The 12,424-nt window shown below is 51.2% G+C and overlaps 1 protein-coding gene across 1 annotated transcript; it reads right to left on the bottom strand.

Moving 5' to 3' along the window:
* Positions 1-734: 734 nt before the first annotated feature.
* LOC139554351 (uncharacterized) lies at positions 735-8,742 on the bottom strand. The gene is made up of 4 exons (XM_071367103.1): positions 8,730-8,742; positions 5,459-5,544; positions 2,725-3,863; positions 735-1,074 (listed from the first exon to the last, which is right to left on the bottom strand). The coding sequence occupies exons 1-4, from the start codon at positions 8,740-8,742 to the stop codon at positions 735-737; spliced, it is 1,578 nt and encodes a 525-aa protein (XP_071223204.1).
* Between the last annotated feature and the right edge of the window lie 3,682 nt (positions 8,743-12,424).

The following is a 12,424-nucleotide window of genomic DNA, read 5'->3' as shown; positions in this document are numbered from 1 at the left end:
GCTGTTTTCATACACACTGAGTGTACAAACATTAGGAACTGATATGGACTGACCAGGTGATTCCAGGTGGAAGCTACGATCACTCATTGATGTCACTTGTTAAATCCACTTCAATCAGTGTAGATGAAGGGGAGGAGACAGGTTAAAGAATAATTTTTAAGCCTTGAGACAATTGAGACATGGATTGTATGTATGCCATTGGGGGTGAATGGGCAAGACAGAAGATTTAAGTGCCTTTGAACGGGCTTAGAGGCCCGCTATTAATCATTTTTACCCATAAAATACAATACAACAACACTGAATGGAATGAGTTGAATCCATGCTGTAATTGATGTTACCACAAATGTATGTTTTCAAATGTGTCTTTCCCCCTGTTGTGCTTTCACAGGACAGTGGTGGGAATACAGAGTTTGGCTGGAGCTCTCTGTCTGTGGAGGCTGGGTAAGAGGCAGGAAGGCTGGGTGAGCAGCTGGGAGGTTGGGTGGCAGGAAGACTTGGTGGCAGGGAGGCTAGAAGAATAGGAGGCTGAAAGACAGGAATGCAGGATGGCTGGGTGGCAGGGAGGCTTGGTGGCTGGAAGAATGGGAGGCTGGATGGCAGGGAGGCTTGGTGTCTGGTTGGCAGGAAGGCAGGGAGGCTTGGTGTCTGGTTGGCAGGAAGGCTGGGTGGCAGGAAGAATGGGTAGCAGGGAGGCTGGGAGGCTGAGTCGGAAGGAGGTATGGTTTGGTGGAAGGCTAGGTGGCAGGGAGGTAGGGTGGGTGGAAGGCTAGGTGGCAGGGAGGTAGGGTGGGTGGGAGGCAGGGTGAGAGAGTGGGTGGCTGGGAGGTAGGGTGGTAGAGTGGCTGGGAGGTAGGGTGGCTGGGAGGCTGGGAGGTAGAGTGGCTGGGAGGCAGGTGGGTAGAGTTGCTGGGAGGCAGGAAGTTAGAGTGGCTGGGAGGCTGGGAAGTAGAGTAGCTGGGAGGCAGGGCGGTAGAGTGGCTGGGAGGCAGGGCGGTAGAGTGGCTGGGAGGCAGGGAGGTAGAGTGGCTGGTAGGCAGGGAGGTAGAGTGGCTGGGAGGCAGGGAGGTAGAGTGGCTGGGAGGCAGGGAGGTAGAGTGGCTGGGAGGCAGGGAGGTAGAGTGGCTGGGAGGCAGGGAGGCAGAGTGGCTGGGAGGCAGAGTGGCTGGGAGGCAGAGTGGCTGGGAGGCAGAGTGGCTGGGAGGCAGAGTGGCTGGGAGGCAGGGAGGTAGAGTGGCTGCGAGGCAGGGAGGTAAAGTGGCTGCGAGGCAGGGAGGTAGAGTGGCTGCGAGGAAGGGAGGTAGAGTGGCTGCGAGGCAGGGAGGTAGAGTGGCTGCGAGGCAGGGAGGTAGAGTTGCTGGTAGGCAGGGAGGTAGAGTTGCTGGTAGGCAGGGAGGCAGAGTGGCTGGGAGGCAGGGAGGCAGAGTGGCTGGGAGGCAGGGAGGCAGAGTGGCTGGGAGGTAGGGAGGTAGAGTGGCTGGGAGGTAGGGTGGCTGGGAGGCAGAGAGGTAGAGTGGCTGGGAGGTAGAGTGGCTGGGAGGCTGGGAGGTAGAGTGGCTGGGAGGTAGGGTGGCTGGGAGGCTGGGAGGTAGAGTGGCAGGGAGGTAGAGTGGCTGGGAGGCAGGGAGGTAGAGTGGCTGGGAGGCAGGGAGGTAGAGTGGCTGGGAGGCAGGGAGGTAGAGTGGCTGGGAGGTAGGGAGGTAGAGTTGCTGGGAGGCAGGGAGGTAGAGTGGCTGGGAGGCAGGGAGGTAGAGTGGCTGGGAGGCAGGGAGGTAGAGTGGCTGGGAGGCAGGGAGGTAGAGTGGCTGGGAGGCAGGGAGGTAGAGTGGCTGGGAGGCAGGGAGGTAGAGTGGCTGGGAGGCAGGGAGGTAGAGTGGCTGGGAGGCAGGGAGGTAGAGTGGCGGGGAGGCAGGGAAGTAGAGTGGCTGGGAGGTAGGGTGGCTGGGAGGCAGGGAGGTAGAGTGGCTGGGAGGCTGGGAGGTAGGGAGGTAGAGTGGCTGTGAGGCAGGGAGGTAGAGTGACTGGGAGGTAGGGAGGTAGAGTGGCTGGTAGGCAGGGAGGTAGAGTGGCTGGTAGGCAGGGAGGTAGAGTGGCTGGTAGGCAGGGAGGTAGAGTGGCTGGGAGGCAGGGAGGCAGAGTGGCTGGGAGGCAGAGTGGCTGGGAGGCAGAGTGGCTGGGAGGCAGAGTGGCTGGGAGGCAGGGAGGTAGAGTGGCTGCGAGGCAGGGAGGTAGAGTGGCTGCGAGGCAGGGAGGTAGAGTGGCTGCGAGGAAGGGAGGTAGAGTGGCTGGGAGGCAGGGAGGCAGAGTGGCTGGGAGGCAGGGAGGCAGAGTGGCTGGGAGGTAGGGAGGTAGAGTGGCTGGGAGGTAAGGTGGCTGTGAGGCAGAGAGGTAGAGTGGCTGGGAGGTAGAGTGGCTGGTGAGGCTGGGAGGTAGAGTGGCTGGGAGGTAGGGTGGCTGGGAGGCTGGGAGGTAGAGTGGCAGGGAGGTAGAGTGGCTGGGAGGCAGGGAGGTAGAGTGGCTGGGAGGCAGGGAGGTAGAGTGGCTGGGAGGCAGGGAGGTAGGGAGGCTGGGAGGCAGGGAGGTAGAGTGGCTGGGAGGCAGGGAGGTAGAGTGGCTGGGAGGCAGGGAAGTAGAGTGGCTGGGAGGTAGGGTGGCTGAGAGGCAGGGAGGTAGAGTGGCTGGGAGGCAGGGAGGTAGAGTGGCTGGGAGGCAGGGAGGTAGAGTGACTGGGAGGCAGGGAGGTAGAGTTGCTTGGAGGTAGGGAGGTAGAGTGGCTGGGAGGCAGGGAGGAGGAGTGGCTGGGATGCAGGGAGGTAGAGTGGCTGGTAGGCAGGGATGTAGAGTGGCTGCGAGGCAGGGAGGTAGAGTGGCTGGGAGGCAGGGAGGTAGAGTGGCTGGGAGGCAGGGAGGTAGAGTGGCTGGGAGGCAGGGAGGTAGAGTGGCTGGGAGGCAGGGAGGTAGAGTGGCTGGGAGGCAGGTAGGTAGAGTGGCTGGGAGGCAGGGAGGTAGAGTGGCTGGTAGGCAGGGAGGTAGAGTGGCTGGTAGGCAGGGAGGTAGAGTGGCTGGGAGGCAGGGAGGCAGAGTGGCTGGGAGGTAGGGTGGCTGGGAGGCTGGGAGGCAGGGAGGTAGAGTGGCTGGGAGGTAGGGTGGCTGGGAGGTAGGGTGGCTGGGAGGCAGGGAGGTAGAGTGGCTGGGAGGTAGGGTGGCTGGGACGCTGGGAGGCAGGGAGGTAGAGTGGCTGGTAGGCTGGGAGGTAGAGTGGCTGGGAGGCTGTGAGGTAGGGTGGCTGGGAGGCTGGTAGGTAGGGTGGCTGGGAGGCAGGGAGGTAGAGTGGCTGGGAGGCAGGGAGGCTGGGAGGTAGAGTGACTGGGAGGCTGGGAGGTAGAGTGACTGGGAGGCAGGGAGGTAGAGTGACTGGGAGGCAGGTTGAGAGGCAGGGAGGTAGAGTGGCTGGGAGGCAGGGAGGTAGAGTGGCTGGGAGGCAGGGAGGTAGAGTTGCTTGGAGGTAGGGTGGCTGGGAGGCTGGGAGGCAGGGAGGTAGAGTTGCTTGGGGGCAGGGAGGTAGAGTGGCTGGGGGGCAGGGAGGTAGAGTTGCTGGTAGGCAGGGAGGTAGAGTTGCTGGGAGGCAGAGTGGCAGGGAGGTAGAGTTGCTGGGAGGCAGGGAGGTAGAGTTGCTGGGGGGCAGGGAGGTAGGGCCTCTGGCAGGCTGGAAGGTAGGGCGGCTGGGAGGCTGGGCGGCTGGGAGGCTGGGCGGCTGGGAGGCTGGGTGGCTGGGAGGCTGGGCGGCAGGGAGGCTGGGAGGCTTGGCGGCTGGGAAGCTGGGAGGCAGGTGGGCTGGGAGGCTGGGAGGTAGGGTGGCTGAGAGGCTGGGTTAGGGGGTGATGGAGCACCCCTGGCCACAGAGGTGGTAGCCATCATTCTTCACCTTCTCTTAATGGCTTTTAGAACAACAGAGCGAGGGTCTGACTCTAACCAGCTACGAGTGGCGCCCTCCTTCGTACCCCGCCAAGCAGAAAGCCAATCACTTAGGAGCTGCGGTTGGAGCTTCGGCCAACCCCAGAAACATAATGGAGGACATTAACACTGAAGCGCTCCACCAACTCCTACTGCCGACTGCCCCCAAAGAGCTCACCTCATCTGGGTTTCTGCATTTTCACTTTCTCTCTTCCTCTCTTGCTCCCTGTGGCCAAATCAAGCTGATGCTAAAGCTGCTGTTTCCAGGCAGTGGTCTGTGGAGTCGTTGATCTCAAAGAACAATGATGAACCACCTCGTGGCTAGAGACTGGTGAAGGTCACAGGAGGACTTCAGAGGAAAGGAGGGCAGGACAACGGAGGAGAGGACAGAAGAGGAGAGGCCAGGCCAGGTGCTGGAAGGAGAGGAGAGAAGAAGTGAGGCTAGGCGCTGGAAGTAGAGGAGAGAGGAGAGGAGAGGCCAGGCCAGGTGCTGGAAGAGAGGAGAGAGGACAGGAGAGGTGAGTCGAGGCCAGGCGCTGGAAGGAGAGAGGCGAGGCAAGACCAAGCGCTGAAAGGAGAGGAGAGGAGAGGCCAGGCCAGGCGCTGGAAGGAGAGGAGAGAAGAGGAGAGGCCAGGCCCTGGAAGAAGAGGAGAGGCCAGGCACTGGAAGAAGAGGTGAGGGTAGGCGCTGGAAGGAGAGGAGAGAGGAGAGGAGAGGCCAGGCCAGGCGCTGGAAGGAGAGGAGAGAGGCCAGGCCAGGCCAGGCCAGGCGCTGGAAGGAGAGGAGAGAGGCGAGGCAAGACCAAGCGCTGAAAGGAGAGGAGAGGCCAGGCTCTGGAAGAAGAGGAGAGGCCAGGCGCTGGAAGAAGAGGAGAGGCGTTACAAGGAGAAGAGGGGAGGGCACCAGAGTTTAAGATGCTATATGTAACTTTTTCGGCGACCTGACCAAATTCACATAGAAACGGCAGTTCTAGATCTGTCATTCCCATGGAAAGCTAGTCTAAGAAGCGGTAGATGTTCTATGTGCGCTGTTTCCTGTTCTTAAGTTTCCTTTTTGCCTCCTCTTGCTTTCGGTTTTGTACACCAGCTTCAAACAGCTGAAAATACAATATTATTGAAAAAATATTTCACAGCAGTTTAGAGGGTACAATGATTCTCTACAAGTGGTCCCATTGTGGCTCAGTCGGTTGAGCATGGTGCTTACAATACCAAGGGTTGTGGGTTCAACTCCCGCTGGAGGTACCCATATGTAAAATGTATGCATGCGCAGACTATAAGTCACTTTGGACAAAAGTGTCTGCTGAATGGCATATATGAGTTACGTGTTTTGTTACATGAAGTGAAATTAGTCAAACTATTTTAAATTTCAGCAACCAGGAAATGGCGGAGTGGTTTCTGCATAGTACACCTTTCAGAAAACTTCAATCATAAATGTGTTGTTCTCTAGAGAGAACCTGTCAACCTTTGTTTATGAGACTTCTTACCAATAAATTATGCATTATTTTACTTTCTTCCCTCGCTCCAGAGACGTAGCAGTGAGCGCCTTGATTGTTCTCTTAATGGTCCATTCGGTTCCTTGTGTCAGGTTGGAAGCTAAAAGGAACACAGAAAAATAAAAAAACACAGAAAATAAAACCAAGACGTGCTTCTGACATAATGAGAGCTTAGCTCGTCTGTATTTCCCCACAGCCCAGACAAGCTGTCACTGGAAACAAAGGCTTCTGACAACTCTAGAGTATTTACTGGAGCATACGGAAAAGTAAACACACACACACACACACACACACACACACACACACACACACACACACACACACACACACACACACACACACACACACACACACACACACACACACACACACACACACACACACACACACACACACACAGTTTTCTACAACTAGCCTTGTTACAACTAATCCTATTTTCCCTAACCCTAACCCTAACCCTAAACCAAACTCTAACCTGTACCCTAACCTTAACTTTAACCCAAAAACCTAACCTTGATCCTAAACCTATTCTAACCTTAACCCCCTACAAATAGCGTTTGACCTTGTCCCCACAAGTATAGTTAAACACGTCCACATCCACATCCACACACACACAGGGCCGAATCCAGGCATAAGCGACGTAAGCCCCCCCCAATATCTCTCTCTCTCTCTCTCTCTCTCTACAGTACCAGTCAAAAGTTTGGACACACCTACTCATTCAAGGGTTTTTCTTTATTTTTTACTATTTTCTACATTGTAGAATAATAGTGAAGCCATCAGGACTATGAAATAACACATATGGAATCATGTAGTAACCTACTTACAACATATTACAACATATTTTGAAACAAATCAAAATAGACTTTTGATTCTTCACCCTCTGCTGCAGATTGGAGTTCAGTACACCACCGCCACCACCGCCACCACCGCCACCAGCCTGTATCAGTCATATCACACTCAAAGTCGCTTAGGCCACTAGTTTTGCCAATTCTAACATTCAATCAAACAATAACTGAATGCCTCAATTCCTGTCTGCCTGTTTTATATAGCAAGACACGGCCACGTGACTCACTGTCTGTAGGAGCGATACATTTTTGTGAACGGGGTGATGTACCTAATAAACTGTCCGGTAAGTGTGTGTGTGTATGTATGTATTTATGTACACTGCTCAAAAAAATTAAGGGAACACTAAAATAACACATCCTAGATCTGAATGAATGAAATATTCTTATTAAATACTTTTTTCTTTACATAGTTGAATGTGCTGACAAAAATCACACAAAAATGATCAATGGAAATCAAATTTATCAACCCATGGAGGTCTGGATTTGGAGTCACACTCAAACTTAAAGTGGAAAACCACACTACAGGCTGATCCAACTTTGATGTAATTTCCTTAAAACAAGTCAAAATGAGGCTCGGTAGTGTGTGTGACCTCCACGTGCCTGTATGACCTCCCTACAACGCCTGGGCATGCTCCTGATGAGGTGGCGGATGGTCTCCTGAGGGATCTCCTCCCAGACCTGGACTAAAGCATCCGCCAACTCCTGGACAGTCTGTGGTGCAACGTGGCGTTGGTGGATGGAGCGAGACATGATGTCCCAGATGTGCTCAATTGAATTCAGGTCTGGGGAACGGGATGGCCAGTCCATAGCATCAATGCCTTCCTCTTGCAGGAACTGCTGACACACTCCAGCCACATGAGGTCTAGCATTGTCTTGCATTAGGAGGAACCCAGGGCCAACCGCACCAGCATATGGTCTCACAAGGGGTCTGAGGATCTCATCTCGGTACCTAATGGCAGTCAGGCTACCTCTGGCGAGCACATGGAGGGCTGTGCGGCCCCCCAAAGAAATGCCACCCCACACCATGACTGACCCACCGCCAAACCGGTCATGCTGGAGGATGTTGCAGGCAGCAGAACGTTCTCCACGGCGTCTCCAGACTCTGTCACGTCTGTCACGTGCTCAGTGTGAACCTGCTTTCATCTGTGAAGAGCACAGGGCGCCAGTGGCGAATTTGCCAATCCTGGTGTTCTCTGGCAAATGCCAAACGTCCTGCACGGTGTTGTGCTGTAAGCACAACCCCCACCTGTGGACGTCGGGCCCTCATACCACCCTCATGGAGTCTGTTTCTGACCGTTTGAGCAGACACATGCACATTTGTGACCTGCTGGAGGTCATTTTGCAGGGCTCTGGTAGTGCTCCTCCTGCTCCTCCTTGCACAAAGGCGGAGGTAGCGGTCCTGCTGCTGGGTTGTTGCCCTCCTACGGCCTCCTCCACGTCTCCTGATGTACTGGCCTGTCTCCTGGTAGCGCCTCCATGCTCTGGACACTACGCTGACAGACACAGCAAACCTTCTTGCCACAGCTCGCATTGATGTGCCATCCTGGATGAGCTGCACTACTTGAGCCACTTGTGTGGGTTGTAGACTCCGTCTCATGCTACCACTAGAGTGAAAGCACCGCCAGCATTCAAAAGTGACCAAAACATCAGCCAGGAAGCATAGGAACTGAGAAATGGTCTGTGGTCACCACCTGCAGAACCACTCCTTTATTGGGGGTGTCTTGCTAATTGCCTATAATTTCCACCTGTTGTCTATTCCATTTGCACAACAGCATGTGAAATTTATTGTCAATCAGTGTTGCTTCCTAAATGTACAGTTTGATTTCACAGAAGTGTGATTGACTTGGAGTTACATTGTGTTGTTTAAGTGTTCCCTTTATTTTTTTGAGCAGTGTATATATGTATATTTTATTTTTAAGCTGTCATTACGTCAGAAGTACTTGCCTTTTTTTTCTGTGTTCCTTTTAGCTTCCAACCTGACACAAGGAACCGAATGGACCATTAAGAGAACAATCAAGGAGCTCACTGCTACGTCTCTGGAGCGAGGGAAGAAAGTAAAATAATGCATAATTTATTGGTAAGAAGTCTCATAAACAAAGGTTGACAGGTTCTCTCTAGAGAACAACAAATTTATGATTGAAGTTTTCTGAAAGGTGTACTATGCAGAAACCACTCCGCCATTTCCTGGTTGCTGAAATTTAAAATAGTTTGCTCAGTCGTGGTCTCAACTTAATGTTGAGAGTTAAAATAATACAATACACAAGGTGCAAGTTCGAAATTTGGTTGTTGATCCCTTTGTCAGTAACTGACAGTCACTCAATTAGCCGCCTCCACTAACAATTTTTAGAGTGGTAATTTAGTCTAGCCAGTTATCTAAACATGTAGTATTCATGGCCGAATACCGGCCGGGCACCCAGGGCATGTGCCCAAGGGCCCTGACCTCCAGGGGGCATTTCATGCCAAATAGTGTCCCCATCTACGTCACAATGGGATTCGATGAGTTCTACTGTAGATTCTGTTGCTAGGGCTGTTGCTAGGGCTGTTACTCAAATTCTGACCGGATTATGTAATGAGCCAAAGCGTCCGTTGCTATGCTGGTTGCTTGGCTATTTCACCTCAGAAGCGCTCGCATGGTCCGCACAAAAAATGAATCATAATAGAGGACTACTGAAATGATATTATTTCAGTGTAGATATGGGAAGCGCAGATGAAAATAAAAACATGATGGCCAGACAAGCCAGTGAATGAATCAAACGTATTTGCGTATGAATGGAGTGGAAATTAGCTGACTTGGTGATCTGTAAGGTGTATTTAATTTGAATGTGTCAAGCAGATGACACGTTTTCTTTGACATTTCTGAAACGTAGCAGCGTTTAAGACGTGGATTTCATGTCATGTTAACAAGGTCCCCAAAAGTAGTTTGAATTAACATTTTAGTTTTATTAGCGAAACAAAACTTGTTTAAACAGCAAAATTGTCGTGGAAATCAGCCTTGTTCGCATTGCGATGATGAAAAGAACGTCATTTAGGCTGTAATGATCTCCAAAATTCTAATCATTAGCAAATTTTAATTTTAATTTTTTTTATTTAACCTTTATTTAACCAGGTAGGCAAATTGAGAACACGTTCTCATTTACAATTGCGACCTGGCCAAGATAAAGCAAAGCAGTTCGACACATACAACAACACATAGTTACACATGGAGTAAAACAAACATATAGTCAATGATACAGTGAAAAAAAATAAGTCTATATACAATGTGAGCAAGTGAGGTGAGATAAGGGAGGTGAAGGCAAACAAATATATGTATAAATAAATAAAAATATAAAAAGGCCATGGTGGCGAAGTAAATACAACACAGCAAGTAAAATAAAGACTAAAAACACTGGAATGGTTGGTTTGCAGTGGAAGAAAGCACAAAGTAGAGACAGAAATAATGGGGTGCAAAGGAGCAAAATAAATAAATAAATACAGTAGGTAAAGAGGTAGTTGTTTGGGCTAAATTATAGATGGGCTATGTACAGGTGCAGTAATCTATGAGCTGCTCTGACAGCTGGTGCTTAAAGCTAGTGAGGGAGATAAGTGTTTCCAGTTTCAGAGATTTTTGTAGTTCGTTCCAGTCATTGGCAGCAGAGAACTGGAAGGAGAGGCGGCCAAAGGAAGAATTGGTTTTGGGGGTGACCAGAGAGATAAACCTGCTGGAGCGCGTGCTACAGGTAGGTGTTGCTATGGTGACCAGCGAGTTGAGATAAGGGGGGACTTTACCTAGCAGGGTCTTGTAGATGACCTGGAACCAGTGGGTTTGGCGACGAGTATGAAGCGAGGGCCAGCCAACGAGAGTGTACAGGTCGCAGTGGTGGGTAGTATATGGGGCTTTGGTGACAAAACGGATGGCACTGTGATAGACTGCATCCAATTTATTGAGTAGGGTTTTGGAGGCTATTTTGTAAATGACATCACCGAAGTCGAGGATTGGTAGGATGGTCAGTTTTACAAGGGTATGTTTGGCAGCATGAGTGAAGGATGCTTTGATGCGGAATAGGAAGCCAATTCTAGATTTAACTTTGGATTGGAGATGTTTGATGTGAGTCTGGAAGGAGAGTTTACAGTCTAACCAGACACCTAGGTATTTGTAGTTGTCCACATATTCTAAGTCAGAGCCGTCCAGAGTAGTGATGTTGGACAGGCGGGCAGGTGCAGGCAGCGATCGGTTGAAGAGCATGCATTTAGTTTTACTTGTATTTAAGAGCAATTGGAGGCCACGGAAGGAGAGTTGTATGGCATTGAAGCTCGCCTGGAGGGTTGTTAACACAGTGTCAAAAGAAGGGCCAGAAGTATACAGAGTAGTGTCGTCTGCGTAGAGGTGGATCAGAGAATCACCAGCAGCAAGAGCGACATCATTGATGTATACAGAGAAGAGAGTCGGTCCAAGAATTGAACCCTGTGGCACCCCCATGGAGACTGCCAGAGGCCCGGACAACAGACCCTCCGATTTGACACACTGAACTCGATCAGAGAAGTAGTTGGTGAACCAGGCGAGGCAATCATTAGAGAAACCAAGGCTGTCGAGTCTGCCGATGAGGATGTGGTGATTGACAGAGTCAAAAGCCTTGGCCAGGTCAATGAATACGGCTGCACAGTATTGTTTCCTATCGATGGCGGTTAAGATATCGTTTATGACCTTGAGCGTGGCTGAGGTGCACCCATGACCAGCTCTGAAACCAGATTGCATAGCGGAGAAGGTATGGTGGGATTCGAAATGGTCGGTAATCTGTTTGTTGACTTGGCTTTCGAAGACCTTAGAAAGGCAGGGTAGGATAGATATAGGTCTGTAGCTGTTAGGGTCAAGAGTGTCCCCCCCTTTGAAGAGGGGGATAACCGCAGCTGCTTTCCAATCTTTGGGAATCTCAGACGACACGAAAGAGAGGTTGAAAAGGCTAGTAATAGGGGTGGCAACAATTTCAGCAGATAGTTTTAGAAAGAAAGGGTCCAGATTATCTAGCCCGGCTGATTTGTAAGGGTCCAGACTTTGCAGCTCTTTTAGAACATCAGCTGACTGTATTTGGGAGAAAGAGAAATGGGGAAGGCTTGGGCGAGTAGCAGAGGGGAGGGCAGTGCTGTTGTCCGGGGTAGGGGTAGCCAGGTGGAAAGCATGGCCAGCCGTAGAAAAATGCTTATTGAAATTCTCAATTATAGTGGATTTGTCGGTGGTGACAGTGTTTCCTATCTTCAGAGCAGTTGGAAGCTGGGAGGAGGTGTTCTTATTCTCCATGGACTTTACAGTGTCCCAGAACTTTTTTGAATTTGTGTTGCAGGAAGCAAATTTCTGCTTGAAAAAGCTAGCCTTGGCTTTTCTAACTGCCTGTGTATACTGGTTTCTAGCTTCCCTGAAAAGTTGCATATCACGGGGGCTGTTCGATGCTAATGCAGAACGCCATAGGATGTTTTTCTGTTGGTTAAGGGCAGTCAGGTCAGGAGAGAACCAAGGGCTATATCTGTTCCTGGTTCTAAATTTCTTGAATGGGGCATGCTTATTCAAGATGGTGAGGAAGGCATTTTTTAAAAATGTCCAGGCATCCTCTACTGACAGGATGAGATCAATATCCTTCCAGGATACCTCGGCCAGGTCGATTAGAAAGGCCTGCTCGCTGAAGTGTTTCAGGGAGCGTTTGACAGTGATGAGTGGAGGTCGTTTGACCGCTGACCCATTACGGATGCAGGCAATGAGGCAGTGATCGCTGAGATCTTGGTTGAAAACAGCAGAGGTGTATTTGGAGGGCAAGTTTGTTAGGATGATATCTATGAGGGTACCCGTGTTTAAGGAATTGGGGTGGTACCTGGTAGGTTCATTGATAATTTGTGTGAGATTGAGGGCATCAAGCTTAGATTGTAGGGTGGCTGGGGTGTTAAGCATGTTAAAATTTAGGTCGCCTAGCAGCACGAGCTCTGAAGATAGATGAGGGGCAATCAGTTCACATATAGTGTCCAGAGCACAGCTGGGGGCAGAGGGTGGTCTATAGCAGGCGGCAACGGTGAGAGACTTGTTTTTAGAGAGGTGGATTTTTAAAAGTAGAAGTTCAAATTGTTTGGGAACAGACCTGGATAGTAAAACAGAACTCTGCAGGCAATCTTTGC

This window comes from Salvelinus alpinus, chromosome 26, assembly GCF_045679555.1.
Source record: "Salvelinus alpinus chromosome 26, SLU_Salpinus.1, whole genome shotgun sequence".
Taxonomy (NCBI): domain Eukaryota; kingdom Metazoa; phylum Chordata; class Actinopteri; order Salmoniformes; family Salmonidae; genus Salvelinus; species Salvelinus alpinus.
This window is presented reverse-complemented; position numbering and strand designations above follow the sequence as displayed.

Excerpts from the sequence above, each read along its gene's own strand:
- LOC139554351 (XM_071367103.1), bottom strand. Across the intron at positions 3,864-5,458 it reads CTCTGGAGCGAGGGAAGAAA|CCTCTCAGCCACCCTACCTC; the intron begins GTAAAATAATGC and ends CCCCTAACCCAG. Across the intron at positions 1,075-2,724 it reads CTCTACCTCCCTGCCTCCCA|CCACTCTACCTCCCTGCCTC; the intron begins GTCACTCTACCT and ends CCTGCCTCCCAG.